The following is a 17470-nucleotide window of genomic DNA, read 5'->3' on the forward strand; positions in this document are numbered from 1 at the left end:
TTAAATATTAAAGGGGCCCTATTATGCTAATGTTCAGGTTCATATTAGTATTCTGTGCCTCTAATCTGACATCTTTACATGCTTTAATGTTCAAAATGGTCTTTATACTGCCAGTTCTGCAGCACCTCTTTTCACACACTGGCCGTTTCTCAATCGCGAGGATGCTGGCTTGGTAGTCGCGTGACTTCCCAGTCACTTCCTTCAGAAACTAAGCAAGTATACTTCCAAGCCACGGCTTCGGAAAACGAAGAAGAATGGAACGGGCTAACAAGTGTGCCACTCTAACGGTTTCAACATAAACTGTACCGAAAATAAATACCTCACGATGTCTATCTAATTATGAGCTTGCTTTACTTTCACGGAACACATTTATGGTGGTAACAAATTTAACAAAGTAACTACCAACACTACACATTTTCTACGCCACTACATACTTGCATTTAAATGTGTGCTGCGTCGGTTCAGCCATTCTCCGCAAGGGTTTTTGAAATTGGTCCGTGCGCAAAGCATTGTGGGGATTTTAAGGGCGCGAAGTCTACCCATGTGCAGCCTCGAAATTTCCCCCAAACCAAGGACGCGGCCTCGGTGGAATTCCAAGTAGGCCTATGCTGGAGATTGGAACAGTACTTCGGCGGCACTCGATGACGTAGCATCCTTGAAATATTGGCTTGGAAGCCAGCCAGTATCCTCGAGATTGAGAAACGGCCTCTGTCTGAAACCAGAGCCCAGTCTGCGCTGATTGGTTAGCTGGCCGGCTCAGTTGTGATTAGTCAACCGCTTTTGACATGTGTTGGAGCGCTAGCCAATAGAGAGGCGAAGTCACGCCCATCTACTTCCGGTCCATGGGACCTTATTTCGGAAAAATTATGTATTGAAGTCAATGGAGATTGAAAAGTTATCTTTCGATCCCATTTGAATTGTACCATGAATTAAACATATGTTTGTCAATCTTAAAAAATAATTTCCATGTAAAAAAAGTCACAGTTTGTGGTAAAACTGTTGAAATATAAGACTATGAAAAATACGCAACTAGAAAGACTACAAATCCCAGAATCCATGCGGGACCGACTAACTCCCCTTTTGTGTATGCACAGCTCTCAACGTGCCCAGACTTGTCGTGATTTTCACCTCTTTTAATACTTTTCGCCTCATTCTGAAAGAAAGAGGTGAAATGTGCCAACGTGGTGACGGCCGTCTTGGTGTGTGGTGCGAGACGGGAGATGTAGTTCATTGAGCGGTTTCACACAAAAAAAGTGTTACTTCACAGTTTTACGACACGTTTAAAAAAAATTTACTTGCAAAATTATCTTTTAAATTGACAAACATCATATGTGTAATTCGTGGCACAATTCAAACGGAATCGAAAGATAATCTTTCTCTCCCCATTGACTTCAATACATGTATACATTTACATGTCATAAACAGATTTTCCATCTGACATGTGACCCTCCATTGTGCTCCTCTAACCAACACAGCGGATATCGATCCATTCAAGTCATTTTTCACCACTGACATTTGTATTGCTCTCAAGCGTCCAGATGGATTCACACTTCCCCACAATCTTGTTAGAGAAACCATTTTGTGGGAAATGTCCATGTTATCAGATTACTGCTCATCGTTCTCCTTGTGAGTCTCCTGGATGTTTCCTCCTGTATCTATCGTGATGCTGAACCCATCAGGTTGAAAGATAAAGGCAACAAATATTTATATTTCTCAAACATGGCATGCAGTTTTATTTTTGTAAAAAACAATTGTCAGTGTTTTTTGGTATACTGTTAGTAATATAAAGTCCAAACTTGAGTTGATAGAAGACATTTATTGCATTGAATGTCTACGATACATTGATATAAATCTGCTGTTTGTAAGGTTTTTCTCTGCTATGAAATGGTTTACTTTATTTTTAATAGACGGTCTAAATAGTGGTCTAAATGGTGTTGATGCTAGTCAGGTCTAGTGAAATAGAAACTACTAATTGCATTGTCGCACGTTGGGGTCCATCAGGGTGTGATATATGAGCTGAATCCACTGCACAGACAGGGACTTTGAGAGGACGAGATGTCTTTCAGATGATGCCCTCTGTCACTGTTTGTTCCCTCTAACAACAGCAACCACTGGCAGCACATAACTGAGCTACTGCAGACGTCTGAGGAGACGCTCGGATTTGCTGTTGTTGCCGCAGTCAGCTGATGCAGGAGAGTCCAGACTCTGGGCCAGCGAAGACTGAGGCAACAGTGGACTTTACAGCTGTACACCGTCCGACAGGTCTGAGTGGTTTGAGCCGTAGCTGTTGATGAAGCCGAGCTCTGGGGCTTTGGGCACTGTTGGCTCCTTGATGACCTGCAGAGGACAGACGTATACTTAGAGTGCCACAATGCACAGTATCAGGACCCTGAAACTGTTGCAGCTGATACCAATGCATTTAGTCTTGCCCAAAATAAAATATAACTCAGTTAAGGATTCTTAGCTACTTTAGTGAGAAAATAACACGTGTTGAGGTTCAAGAAATGATGCCTTTTACTTACCTCATCAAATTTTCTGTCACTGTAGACTTCATTCTTGTCAATAAACGTCAGCATGATCCAGTCACAGATAATGGTACACTGAAGGTGTGACATAAGAAGAAAAACCAGCTTGTGGTGAAAATAGGGAAAGCTTCAACTTTAAAGTCTTAATGTAAAATACTTACAATGGCAACTGAAGTCATGGCAGTCACTGTGCTGATGATGGTTGGGATGGGACTGAATTTACCAGCCTAAAAAAGAAAGTACATGAAAAAAAGACAGAACAAGAAAGACAGTCACCATGTTAAGCTGAAAATAAATGACGGAGTATCTGTCACTCACATGTCCATGAACTATGACATCCAGACGGATGCCGTAGGCCTTAATGAGCGTCCTGGACTCTACCCCTTCTCTACTGTAGTATTTGGCAAACCTGTAGTTATACAGAAATTACAAATGCTGAGAAACTTAGCACATGCTTAGTTTTAAATATTTTGGTTGTTTGAGCTCACCTGTAATAGTAACCAGAGCTGGCCTGGTCCTTTCGAAGATCAAGACGACGGAAGGAATACGTTGGTTGACAGTATGAATAATCCAGGTCCAGGTTACAGTTCCAATTAATGAAAACTCCAATCACTCCTCCCTGTGCAACACCAGCATTAGTCATATCTTAAGTAATATTACACTATCACCAAGTAGGTCCTTTCTAATCCCAAAATCAATATTACTTATTTTTTTCCTTTTACCTGTACCATTGTTTTTCCATTACATTTGAGATAACCAAGACACCTCTTCTGCCAATGTCTCAAATTCTCTGCAACTATCACCAAAACAATTGTGACTGATAAGTACAGGTACGAGGAAATATATTTATATTGGATTTAGGGGTGAGTGGTCTATCTGAGATACTGTATCAAAGAGGCAGTATGTGTTGTTTAAAAAAAACAAGTAAAAGCAGACATTTTATACTCACAGTCTTGCAGAGCTCACTGAAGTCCTCCCTAGCCTGAGCTGCGATGTAGCCCAGGCGAAAGTTTGGACAGTACGGTTCAGTCTCCTTATCATAATGACACTTGTTGAGGAATCTCCGCATTTCCTTTGGGTTTGAAATATCTTTTATATTTCCCCTGCAAGATACAAGAACATCTGTATGTGTGTATGTGTGTGTGTGTGTGTGTGTGTGTGTGTGTGTGTGTGTGTGGTGTGTGTGTGTGTGTGTGGTGTGTGTGTGTGTGTGTGTGTGTGTGTGTGTGTGTGTTTGCTTTACCTCAGCACTTTGAATCCGGGGAAGTGGATAGAATTCCTGATGAACACTGTAAAATTGATGGCCTCCACTAATGCCGGTTCTCTGAGGACAAACAAATTATATTACATTACATTGCATTTAGCTGACGCTTTTATCCAAAGCGACTTACAATAAGTACATTCGACCAGGAAGACACAACCTTGAAGAAAACAGAATCATATAAGTACATCAGGTTTCATAGAGCCAAACATTTCAAGTGCTACTCAACAGGCTTTAGATAAGCCAGTCCTTTATTAGTATATAAGTGCTTTGTTAATAAATCTATCTCTCGAAGTGGAGTCGAAAGAGATGAGTTTTCAGTTTGCGCCGGAAGATGTGCAAGCTATCTGCTGTCCTGATGTCAATGGGGAGCTCATTCCACCATCTTGGAGCCAGGATAGCAAACCCACGTGTTTTTGCTGATGGGAACTTGGGTCCCCCTCGCAGTGAGGGTGCAGCGAGTCGTTTGGCTGATGCAGAGCGTAGTGCACGCGCTGGGGTGTACGGTTTAACCATGTCCTGGATGTATGAAGGGCCAGATCCATTCGCAGCATGGTAAGCAAGTACCAGTGTCTTGAAGTGGATTCTAGCAGTTATCGGAAGCCAGTGGAGGGAGTGGAAGAGCGGAGTGGTGTGGGAAAATTTAGGAAGGTTGAAGACCAGACGAGCCGCTGCATTCTGGGTGAGCTGCAGAGGTCGGATGGCACATGCAGGTAGACCAGCCAGGAGGGAGTTGCAGTAGTCTAGGCGTGAGATGACGAGAGCCTGGACCAGCACCTGCGTTGCTTTCTGTGTCAGCTGGGGACGTATCTTCCTGATGTTGTAAAGCGTGTATCTGCAGCAACGGGTTGTAGCAGCTATGTTTGCAGTGAATGACAGGTTGTTATCTAGGATCACACCCAGATTCCTTGCAGTCTGAGTCGGGGAAACAACTGAGGTGCCGATGTTGATTGTTAGGTCAAGAGTGGGACAATCTTTTCCCGGAAGGAAGAGCAGCTCAGTCTTGTCAAGGTTGAGCTTGAGGTGATGAGCAGACATCCACTGAGAGATGTCAGCTAGACAAGCAGAGATGCGTGCGACGACCTGGGTCTCTGAACGGGGGAAAGGACAGAATTAATTGGGTGTCGTCAGCGTAGCAGTGGTATGAAAAACCATGCGGGCTAATGACTGATCCGAGCGAGTTTGTGTACAGGGAGAAGAGGAGGGGACCAAGAACAGAGCCCTGAGGGACCCCTGTAGTTAATTGACAAGGGTCGGACTCAGACCCTCTCCAAGTCACCCTGTAGGTACGGTCTTTGAGGTATGAGGTGAGGAGGGAAAGTGCAGAGCCTGAAACTCCAAGTTTTTGGAGCGTGCGAAGGAGGATCTGATGATTCACCGTGTCGAATGCAGCAGACAGGTCCAACAGGATGATGACAGAGGAAAGGGATGCAGTTTTGGCAGTGTGCAGTTCCTCAGTGACAGCAATGAGAGCAGTTTCTGTGGAGTGACCTGCCTTGAAACCAGACTGGTGCGGATCCAGAAGGTTGTTCTCATGGAGATAACAGGAGAGTTGTTTAAAGACAGCGCGTTCAAGTGATTTAGACAGGAACGGGAGTAGAGAGACAGGCCTGTAGTTTATAACATCAGATGGGTTGAGAGTGGGTTTCTTTAGGAGAGGGTTTACTCTTGCCTCCTTGAGACGGTTTGGAAAGTGACCAGAAGTTAGAGAAGTGTTGATGAAATGGGTGAGAAACGGTAGAATATCAGGAGCGATAGTCTGAAGGAGGTTTGAAGGGATGGGGTCCAGAGGACAGGTGGTAGGGCGGGCAGAGGTAATGAGGGTAAGAACCTCACTTGGAGAGAGAGGGGAAAAGGAGGTTAGTGTGTGGGTGGGTTAGTGTGTGGGTGGACAAATCAAAATCATAGTTTTGTGTAGCAGAAAATGTGTTTCTTTTAGTTTTATAGTATAGTTTTCCACAGTTTCACATTAGATTCCATTCAAATTCAAAGGCCAAATGCTGTCTTAAACCTTTAATAGACATGTGTTTAATTATTTGCATAGGCGATCCCAGTATTATCGCTTTGTCCAGCCTTTCACCATACCTGTATTTACGTTTTTCTTAACTTGTTTATGAGTGACGGTTAACTTGATTGTAAATAAACCTACTCGGGACAACCTTTGGGAGGATAATCCATCATCTGCCTTACCTTACAACAGCGTACCGCTCAATAGGACACCATGTTTGGATCTCACAAGTTTTGAAGGTGTGGTTGTAGTACTGAACACATCTGCCGGTCCTTCTTCCTGTAAGAAAATATAAGAAATAGACTGTGGAAAAGAACGATCAATGAAGCTTGGAGGAAAGTTTTGTGAGGAGTAAAAAAAGTACCATGGCCGTCAAAGTCAACCTCCCCCTGGACACAGTCACTGTCTCTTGTACAGTTGGCATTGGCAACCATGAAATGCTGAATGGAATAAAAACAGATTATAGCTTTGTCTTGCATACAATGTCATTGAGAAAGTTCCTGTTGACCTCTCACCTCAGCACAGGTTCCTTGCTTCTGATCATAGGTTACTTCTCTTCTCAATATTGTACTAATCACATCACCGCCCTGTGAGGAAAATGCCAATGAATCGGCAGTAGGACATAACGATACAGACAGAGTTCAGGAGGTGGAAAATCATTAACTGTATTGGAGCATTTGGACTTACCTCTGAGGGTCGAACGTACTCCACAGTGTCTAAGATATCATCTCCATGAACTGCAGTGCCTTTCATTAGTGTGTAAACTGAGCTCTCTGGACGGGTTTCACTCTCTTGGTAGGCTTTCTCACTTATGAAGACATACCTTCAGGATGATAGAACAGACAGATGCAATATCACATTTTCTGTCATGACGTCGATCTATGTCGGAGGTATCACATTTCCCCTAGATCTGTTCAAACCTCTTTCCTGAAACCATGAAAACAAGAAAAGATGAGGCACTCTAATAATACAAATCAAGAAATATAAGATATAGTTTACGATTTGAAACAACAAATTCATAAAATCAAAGTCTAACCTATGGAAACTGCTCTCAGTTCAAATGACACGTCTAATAAAGGACAGAGAGACCCCATAGAGAGACTCCCAAACCCATTAATTGTTTCTCTCTGTATTATTTATTTGTATCCAGAATAATTTCCTTGCCACACAACTGCAATTAATGAGTTAGATCATTTAAAGTCAGAGCACATGTTTTACACACTAAAAGAAACATTACAACAAAAACATGTTAGCATAATATTTAGAAAGCTTTTTGGTTTCTTAGATTGCCCCTTTAGCTCATACACTTTCAAGTACACAAACATGAAGCTTACCAGATGAAATAGGTGATCACAAGAAACTGAACGCCTCTGTATATCACTCCAAGAGTTTTGTTTTTAACCACCATCACCTTTGGTGTCTCATAATCCCAGAAACCAAGAAAATAATCCTTTACAAAGTCACGAAGCCCCATCATGAACTTGTGAAATAGTTCACACATATTCTGAGATGTCCTTTTTAAGACTCTATGATGCAGTCTCTTTGTATCTAGCTTTTTATTTCTCTCTCTTTATTTCTCACTCCCTGATCCTGCTCAGCTCCATCTGCATCTCTCTCAAGCTGTACAGAGAGGCAGAGGAGAAGGGGGTGGAGTCCAGCCTTCATGCCTTTCATTTTATGTCTGTTTATTCTGATGATTGTTCAGCTTTTATGATATTTACAGCTGATCAAACTTAAGATCAAAACAAAGTGTTTACAGTTCTGCTGATTAATTTACATGAAACACTGTTTTTGAAAATAATGTATCCCGATTTTTTTTCATGGATATTTTGATGAATGAAACAACAAATATTCATCAAATACTTTATTTTGTATTTATGTGTTTGGACTTTTTTGACACATTGTTAAAATGTACAAGCTAGTCAGTACATTAGTTATTTTAATGTTAATAATTAATACATATTTTTAAAGGCAGGACTTTTAATTATTGGAGTAAGCTATAATAAACGATAGATAGATAGATAGGTAGATAGATAGATAGATGGATGGATGGATGGATGGATGGATGGGTGGATGGGTGGGTGGGTGGGTGGGTAAACCCAAGCTCTTTTGTCACTGTTTTATATATATTATTCACTGTATTCATTCATTGTTTCTTATCTTTTTTACACAGGCGGACAAACGGCCACCCTCACTCTGGGTCCTAGTTCCTTCTCGCAGCACTTCCTCCGCGCATGTCAAACAACACGTGCATTGGCTGCTGGTCTCGGTAGCTGTTTCTGTGTTTGTCTTAACCGCTTAATTTATATACATTTAGATTTACCTACACTTGTTTGTAGGGCCACATACCACTTCTAAATGGGAGGTACTCAAAAGAAAAAGGTAAGAGTTGACTTCGGGATATTGTCAGAGCCATGCACTTTAATAACTATAGGAACCTGGTTAGCTAGTTAGCTAACGAAGCTAAAGTTTGTTTCACTGAAATCGTGAAATCGGTTCTTTGTAGATCAACGTTTTAATATCAAAGCATTCAGTTAATTGCTTTTTACTTGTGATGATTTAATGTGATCGTCTGTCCTGTTTTTTTCAGTATGAGAGGGGCTCTGTCACCAACTACATCACCAGAAACAAAGCTCGCAAGAAGTTATCGCTGAGCCTCCCAGACTTCAGGTAACCGCACTGTTCATGCATCATGGTGCATGTGTTTAATATATACTCTCAATTCCCGGTTTATTAGGTTTACATTAATGTATATCGTTATTAAATCTTACTTTGATAAAGGTTATAATGTCCAATTTTGTTTTAATTTGGTGTTGATTTAAGTTCATAGTCATTTTGGTAGCTATAGTTAGTTAGTGACTAAGTTGAGTTTGCATTAAAATGACATCAAATGTTTTAAAAAAACGTCCCAAATATACAAATGCGAAGATATGCAATACACATTCCCTCACTACATATATAAACACACTGAAAAACAAAATAAGTTATTTTTTTCAATCGCATTTATATTAATGGTGGACAAAATATAAGAAGGACCTCTCAATATATCGCATTACCTGACTCTGGCCAACAGGGCCATAAACAGCAGCCATTGTGTTGAGTAAACATCTCTTTAAAACAACAACAACAACTCAACAAAACAGGCTTCATGAAGGGATGATCTTCAGTTAGAGCTCCTTAGTTATTACTGGGTTAGTGAAATAACTGAATATTCAATTTGAAACTAGTTTATAGACAAAATAAACAACCAGAAATAACCAGGGAACTTCTACCTCAGATGGTTTTACTAATGTCGGCCCTTGCCAAAAATAGTTGTCACCGTTAGTTTTAATCTGTGACTTTTATTATCTGTTCTTTCATTCTTCAAATTCATATTTTTTTTACTATGGACACTGATTTTATTTTTTATTTCTATCTTTAATCTGAATAATTTAATCTAGAGAAAAGCATAATATTGACATATTTCAGAGTCAGCAAATTGTTAGATTTGTTTAATAATGGCCCAGACAACTCTGTTAAAATCAGTTTTCCAAATTGTTAACCATTCATTTGACTATCATCAAAGAAATAAGCTCTAACATATACATCACAACACCTAAACCTACCATCGAACATGGCATGACGTCATTACTAAAGACCAGGCATTCACAGACACATTCTTCCTGATCTCTGTGATTTCCAGGCGACTGTGCATCCTTAAAGGCATCTACCCTCATGAGCCCAAGCACAAGAAGAAGGTGAACAAGGGATCTACAGCCCCGAGGACCTTCTACCTACTCAAAGACATCCGCTTTCTTCTGCACGAGCCAATTGTTGGCAAGTTCAGAGACTACAAGGTATCACCACACATTTTTCAGATGTTCAAAATGTCACCATCTTCTCAACATGCTTATATTCACTAGTATAATTGGGAAAAGATTGTAATTGAACCGTGTTAAAGTTTTAGTCTGTTTTTTACTTTTGTGAAAGTTATAGAAAAGTTAATATTGTTTTTTCTGTAAACGGTGTCTCATTCCCAAAGTGTTTTTTTCTCAACAGGTATTTGTACGCAAACTTAAGAAGGCTTATGGAAAAACAGAATATACTAATGTGCAGAGACTGAAGGAGAACAAGCCGACATATAAACTGGACCACATCGTCAAAGAAAGGTGAGACCGTGTTAACCTGCACCCTCAACACCGGAGGGCACTGTTGAGCTTACACGATTCTTCATATCCATTCAAAGTAGAGAGTATCAGCTTTTGTATAACTAGTAGAATGTAAAGAGTGGCATGTCCGCAGTATTTAATTTAGCTTATTTTTAAAAAACGTTTAAGAGGTTCTGTCTCCTCACTGGTTCTCCTTTTTGTGGCAGGTACCCGTCCTTCATTGATGCTCTCCGTGACGTCGACGATGCCCTCTGCATGTGCTTCCTCTTCTCCACTTTCGCCCGAACAGGAAAGTGCCACGTTCAGACAATCACGCTGTGCAGGCGCCTCACTGTGGAGTGGATGAACTATGTCATTGCATCCCGTTCTCTCAGAAAGGTGCGACACCACTGTAAACCCTCGTACTTTGTTTTGAGTAAACATACAAATTAAATGGGAGGGGGGGGGGGGGGGGGGGTTAATTGATATCTCTTGAGTTCATTGACCTCTGTTCTGTAACGATCTAATCACCTGTCTGTTCTTCATAGGTGTTCATCTCCATCAAGGGAATATATTACCAGGCCGAGGTGATGGGGACCAGCTCATTACCTGGCTGGTGCCATATCAGTTCGCCCATGATGTGAGTACATGACCAAATGCAGTCCACAGTAATTATGCCAACATGCAGTGGCTTTGGTCTGATAGGATTACACTGAAGGTTGACGCTGCTCTGTTAGACTCATCATAAAACCGCAGATCTTTCTATAAGCACCAAACAGCCAACTGCTTAATTAAGGCCTGCAGGCTATTTCATTATATCAACACACAGACATTTATGGCCTTAGGAATGAATTATTTCTCTTTATTTACATTGCAGTTATACAACAGGGCTGTCATATAAGCCGTATGTAGTAAATGCTTTAGCTTCACACTCATTTATAGTTTAACATGACCTAGAATGGTTTTTGATTTTTTTTGCCATTAACCAATTGTTCTAACTATTGTCAGATGCCCCAAATTGCGTTTGTAAATAAATATATGATATAATGTACAGGAATCGGCTTAAAAGTCATGTTCCCTTTTGAAATGACCTTGTATAGGAGTGTCTTTAGATTTCTACAAAAATATGCAATAACCATTATTGTGGCATGTCCTTAAAATCCTTATGTGTCATCAAATATATATTTTTAAAAAAAATGAAATGAGGAGTAATGCTTGAAGTTCAATCACTCAGGTAAAGGTTTTAAATACTAATATTTACAGACTGAGGGCTCAAATGCACAAGAAGCCTAATTCTCCTAAACCATAAAGTATTAGATGTTAAAATAAGGTAGGCAAACTCATAAAATCCTTTAATGTATTTAAGATCTGTGCATATGATGGATTAATAGCCTTAGGTTGTGCCAGAGATTGTTCTGTACATTTTTGACATGACAAAATAAGCGTGTGTCTGTAAGAGCAGGGTTACCTGCGGCTATTTAATTGAGGTCAACTGACTGCCCCAGGGGTGTGTGTGTGTGTGTGTGTTAGGGATTATAAATGGCTCTTGACTGTATGCCCTCGTGTGTATTTCTTTTAACCACTGAGACTAGGGGTGGGCGATATTGAAAAATATATTATCACGATATTTTTCAAGCAGTATCACGATAGACGATATATATCACGATATTTTTTCATGTCGGTTATTATGGTTATTTTTCAAGTTACTTAACAGTACAAGCACCTACAAGGTAACAGAAACTAAAACAAAAAGGAGTAACAGACCAAAATAGCATTTCAAGCTGGTTTTATTTCTGAAATGAATCCCTGAATGAACAATTCAACATTTTGATATGGCTTCAAGGCACAGTTTCTCAGTATAAAAATGAACTTTCTGAGCACTAGCAGTGAACATCAATAAACATGAAAAGGAGGGTAAAACATAACTAAGTAAAACATCAATGAGGAAAAGTCAGTGCCAAACAATTGAAATGTAAACTTTAGACTTGAAGTGCAATAAAAGACTAGCATAACTAAAGGGAAAAACTATATAAATACCTTATTGATAAAATATAAGCCAACAGAATCAAACAAGACAATAAATGAAGTGCAATACTGTCTGAATCCTGACTAGACAGCTTTAGAGCATGTCTTTCAGTTGTTTTTTTTTCAAGGTTTTTTTTTTTTTATCACGATAGATACGATATCTCTGAAAAAGCATATCGTGGAGACCTAATATCGTCACGACGATATATATCGTCATATCGCCCACCCCTAAGTTAAACCCTTTGTTTTCCCTTCCAGCACCCAACAGATGTGGACTACAGAGTCATGGCTACTTTCACAGAGCTGTACACCACTCTCCTGGGGTTCGTCAACTTCAGGCTCTACCATTCCCTCAACCTGCTCTACCCCCCAAAGGTACATCGGACTCAACCATCACAGGGGATGTTCTCTATATATGTTCGCACACACTTCATTTATAAGGTTATTTTGAGTGGCCAGTCAAGACAATATTTGTTTTACAATAGTTGTTAAAGTAATATATTAATGTTTAGATAAATGATATTCATGTCAAATAGTAGCTAGGTATGTGGACTAAAATCTTACATTGTAATCTCTTATTGTGAGACATGAAATGAGTATAATACATGTGGGGTTACAATAAAGATGACTTTCCATTTCCGTTAGCTCACCTCTACCCCGTTCACGTTATCCTTCCTTTTGCAGCTGGACGCTAAAGCAGAGTCCGAGCTGAAGGAGGAGAATGACGAAGACTACGCCATGAATTCAGAAAGCTACCTGGAGGTAATGATAACGGGTCTTTCAAAAGAGATCATCCTGGCTAATAAAAAGACACTGATTTTGAATTATAAAATGTGTTGTTTTTTGTAATGCTGTGAGCAGCGCAAACCTCATTGAAAGATACGTCAACACTTGGAAGATTAAACTAATAGATTGATACAATTTGTCATAGGTGGCAAAACATTATATAACTCAACACTGAAACCCAGTGCTTTTGTCCTTTCTATATTATTTAATTCATTTCCATCTTTTAAAATGATCCCGGTAATTATGTAAACTTGTAGTTCTGCAAACTACTGTGTTCTCATTTATATATATATGTATATATATATATATATATATATACTGAAATAAATGGTAATTGTTCATGTTATAACATAATTAGAGAATGTTCTAAACTGGTGTGTTTTGGCTCTGCAGAAACTGTCAGCTCTGAGTACGAGTCTGGCCACGGTGGTTGCCACTACAGAGGAGGAGGAGGCTCAACTCGACCAATTTCCTGTTGAAGACGTAAGAAAACCAGTTCACAAAATATGTCTCTGAAATACTCAATCTCATCTCTGATGACATACATCTTATGTGGTATTATATTATGTTGAATTGGTACTGAGAATTAAACAATGTCATGATTCTGAGAAGTCCAATCAAAACAGTGAGTCAGTGAAATGAACTAATTGGTCTCTGAAGGCTGAGGTTGCATAATTTGTCAGAGGGGATGAAGTTTATAGAAGTGTGAGACTGGGGATTACGGTTTTATGTTTGGTTGCTACGGTGAAATGCTCCTAATATTGGGAGCTTGGTGTGCCCGACCAATCAGAAACATGAGCCCAGCTGGTTCTAAGATGAACAACCATCCAACAGCAAGAGGGGGAATATCACAACGTTATTTATGTTGCTGATCGTCCCTGATCAAACAAAAGTCTTATAACAGTGGCTTTCTAATACTCCAACAAATGTTTTCTTTTACTTCTTCAGGAGGACATGGAAAAGATGGAGGCCAGAGAAAGGGAACAGAAAGAGCAGGAAGCTCAGAAAAAACTTCTTGAGGGGCACAAGTTCTTCCTCAACCGAGAAGTGCCCAGAGAGCCGTTGGCTTTTCTCATCAGGTGAGTGACAGCTGCAGGGAACCTCCGGATAGTCCAAGACATTTACAAGGAAACATATTTAGACCTAAAACTGATTTGTTGCTGCCGCTGCCTTCCAGGTGTTTTGGTGGTGAAGTGTCCTGGGACAAGTCTGTTTGCATCGGCAGCACGTACGAGGTGACGGATGAGAGCATCACGCATCAAGTTGTTGACAGACCCAACGTTGACAAACAGTATATTAACAGGTAAATGAATGGTGGATCTAACACACGTCTAAGTCAAGAAATGTAAGCTCTTTATTTTTAACGTGGAACACATGTTTCTGTGCAACCAATTTGATTCTGTGTATTTCTGAATGCTAAATACGCAAAGTCTATTCTGTACACTTCATCTCCTCCACAATGGCTCCTTTCAGGGTCATGCTTCCGCTGCTTCCTCAAAACAACCTTCTTCATCGTGTTTTTAAAGGGTCACATTGTTTCTGTCATGCCTGCCCCCCCCCCCCCCCCCCCCCCCTTATGTGTTTTTTAAGCAGAAAGGGAAAGTCCTCACAATTTCTGAAAATATGACATGCTGTTTTACTATACTTTGCTTTTAGGTACTACATCCAGCCCCAGTGGGTGTTCGATTGTGTCAATGCTAAAATCGTCCTGCCTGTGGAGGACTACTTCCTTGGAGTGACTCTGCCGCCTCACCTCTCTCCCTTCGTTGAGGAGAAGGACGGAGACTACGTGCCCCCTGAAAAACTAAAGATCATGGCGTTACAACGAGGAGAAAAACCTGGTAATTTCTCTTCGATACCATACTTATAAATATATTTGTATTGTGTCCCAGCATTGAATCACAGTAGGGATGCTCCGATTGATCGGCCGCCGATCAATATCGACCGATACTCACTCTCTGCCGATCGATCGGTGCTCTCTAAAAATGCTGTTTGCGAGAGCAAAATACATGACACTTTTCTCTGTGCGCGGCAAGCTCGCCAAAATGGCTTCACGGGTCTGGCAGTATTTGAAGGTGTCCGAAAAAGACAGTAAAATAGCGGTATGCAACGTGTGTGTGAAGCAGAAATCCTGCTGCTCCACCCGCTGTGACGGACCGGTGAGCGGAGCGAAACACACACACTAAGAGTTAGACCTAACACACTTAGCTATTTTATCTACCTCTGGAACAAGCTAAACTAGTTATAAAAATATTATTCTTCACTGTCGGGTCACTCATTACTGGATCAGTGAGCTGCATGAGATACTGACGGGCTGGGAGAGGAGAGAGAGAGAGGAAAAGAGAGCGCTTCCGCTCATTTCTCCCGTGTTATTCTCCAAAGTGAATGTAAACTTGAATAATGTACATCATTTGAATGTAATAATTATGTTGGTTGTTGTTTGTGGAAGCGCCAGTGAATGAGCCCCATTAACTGAGTTGTAAACATCACTTTAAATCAGTGCTTCTCAAAGTGTGGTCCGCGGACCACTGGTGGTCCGTGAGCGCCCCCTAGTGGTCCGTGAGCGCCCCCTAGTGGTCCGTGAGTATATTGGTAACATTTCACAATTTAAATAAATGTATTTATTTAAGTTTTCCGCACTCTCGCAGGGATATCTCCGCAATGGAGCAAGCTTAAGTTTCACTTTCGATTGCATGATATAGCCCAGCGCAACACCTTCATCACACATGTTGCCACTTGTTTGTACCATGTTCAGGCGATTTGTAATCTGTTCTAGAAAAATTATGTGTTTTTGGACGTTTGTGGAGTTAGGTGGTCCGAGTGTTTTTTTAATTGGTTAAGTGGTCCTTGGTATGAAAAAGTTTGAGAAACACTGCTTTAAATGGAAGATCCCCATAGGCCCCGCCCACTCGATCGGATCGGCGATCGGTATCGGCCGATACTGATATCGGCGATCGGCCCCAAAATTGGCGATCGGAGCATCCCTAAATCACAGCGGTTTATAATCAGGATGTCAGTGTAATGAACTCCCAATCAGCAGTCACACTGTGATCACACACAGGTCACTGCTCTTGGCTGCAGCTTTCATAAACTAGGTGACATTTTAGGTTCAATATGTTTGATTAGGAATAAAAGTTTCTATTGATCAGATCATTAAGCCTAAAAAGGATGCATAATAATTCAGAGTCCATGGACACATCATTCACATATTTAACTTCCATCACAGCCCAGGAAGAGGAGGAGGAGGAGGAGGAGGACGACGACGAAGAGGAAGATGAGGAAGAAGAGGAAGATGAAGAAGAGGAAGAAGAAGAGAATAATCTGAAGAAGATGGAGAAACAAAGATCCCAGGGAAAGGTAAGAGACGTTTGACCTCTTTTCCTTTGAACTCGTGTATTTTCCCGGTCACACTAAGGGTGGTGTTTCATCAACTCGTCTCTGTCTTTTAGAACCTGTCGGTCAAAGTGACAGCTGGGAAAGTGAAGGTGGAAAACCCAGAACGCTTGGAGCAGGAGGAGAAGGCCGAGGAAAAACGTCTCGCCATCATGATGATGAAGAAAAAGGAAAAGTACCTGTACGACAAGATCATGTTTGGAAAAAAGAGAAAAGTTCGAGAGGTACGTTCAGTTTTTATTATTCATTTATATGTATGGAAATAACTTTGGATCCTTTCGGTATCTGACTCTCATTTAACATTATTCTAGTGTGCAGAGTATATTCGAGTTTGAGTCTAAATCTCTTTTGTTTTCTCTTACAGGCTAACAAGCTGACTGCCAAGAGGAAGGCCCACGATGATGCTGAAAAATCAAAGAAGAAGACAAAGGCCAACAAATGAATCGTCTGATCATGTATTTAGCAGATTGACTTTGTGTATTTACATTCTTGAGGCAGAGTGTATTACAGGTTGAGATTTCCTGTAATCCTGTGTGTGAGTTTGATGCACCTGATGCGTTGACCTTCAAGTTCAAGAAGAAATGCAGGATGTGGCATATGCTCATTGTGTTATTAATAATGTAAGTGACTTTTTGCCTTTTGTTTGTAAGAACTGTTTTACATTACACAATTTATTTCTTCCACTTAGTTGTTCAAGCTGTTCATGTAAATGGTCTTTATTTTAAAGTAAAAACACAAATTAAAAATCCTGTTACTTGTGATCTTAAAAAATGATAAATGAGGTTTCTAGCTGTTAAGTGGTGTATTCCTTCCCCGAGTATTATTATGCTGATGACCAGTTAAGGCTCTGAAGTGTATTTTGTGCTTCATCTCCTTTATAGTTTCTTACTTGAACTATCAATGAGAATGCCCTTGTGCACTCTTTGGTAGCCTTAACAGCTCTGATGTAGAAGAGTGAAGACACGGTGCTTGAATATATGAAGCCACGTCTTACCTCCTCCGCTCGTGTCTCAGGTGGGAGAAATATAGACATGAGGAGAGGAGGAAAATAATTGATGCAAGTTTATTTATATAGCACCTTTCAACACAAGGCAATTCAGAGTGCTTACAAAAATGAAAGACATTCAGAAAATAGCATTTAAAAAGCAAAGATAATCAAATAAACATTAAAAGAAAAAAATACATGAATAAAAGTTAAAGCAACAAAAGACAAGTCTTCAGCCTGGATTTAAAAGTAATCAGAGTTGCAGCAGACCTGCAGGTTTCTGGGAGTTTGTTCCAGATATTTGGAGCATAATAACTGAACGCTGCTTCTCCGTTTAGTTCTGACTGGGGACAGAAAGCT

General features: G+C 40.4%; 2 protein-coding genes across 3 annotated transcripts; one reads left to right on the top strand and one right to left on the bottom strand.

Moving 5' to 3' along the window:
• Positions 1-1858: 1858 nt before the first annotated feature.
• p2rx2 (purinergic receptor P2X, ligand-gated ion channel, 2) lies at positions 1859-7404 on the bottom strand. Of its 2 annotated transcripts, none has more exons than XM_034200324.1 (12): positions 7129-7404; positions 6482-6617; positions 6310-6381; positions 6159-6234; positions 5977-6073; positions 3769-3849; positions 3475-3628; positions 3014-3144; positions 2844-2934; positions 2687-2752; positions 2523-2600; positions 1859-2337 (listed from the first exon to the last, which is right to left on the bottom strand). In XM_034200324.1, exons 1-12 carry the CDS (start codon positions 7293-7295, stop codon positions 2239-2241), a joined length of 1248 nt encoding a protein of 415 aa, XP_034056215.1. In that variant the 5' UTR covers positions 7296-7404; the 3' UTR covers positions 1859-2238. The 2 variants fall into 2 exon arrangements, with proteins under 2 accessions (XP_034056215.1, XP_034056214.1); XM_034200323.1 differs by having other exon boundaries at positions 2523-2630.
• A 569-nt stretch (positions 7405-7973) lies between these two features.
• pes (pescadillo) lies at positions 7974-16922 on the top strand. The gene is given in 16 exon segments (XM_034200322.1): positions 7974-8176; positions 8385-8464; positions 9477-9630; positions 9833-9942; positions 10149-10320; positions 10470-10517; positions 10520-10561; positions 12205-12321; positions 12631-12708; positions 13126-13215; positions 13681-13811; positions 13910-14035; positions 14389-14573; positions 15959-16089; positions 16182-16349; positions 16490-16922. Coding segments are annotated over 16 exon segments (1734 nt in total). The 5' UTR covers positions 7974-8152; the 3' UTR covers positions 16568-16922.
• The last annotated feature ends 548 nt before the right edge of the window (positions 16923-17470 follow it).

Source organism: Gymnodraco acuticeps, unplaced genomic scaffold, assembly GCF_902827175.1.
Source record: "Gymnodraco acuticeps unplaced genomic scaffold, fGymAcu1.1, whole genome shotgun sequence".
Classification (NCBI taxonomy): Eukaryota; Metazoa; Chordata; class Actinopteri; order Perciformes; family Bathydraconidae; genus Gymnodraco; species Gymnodraco acuticeps.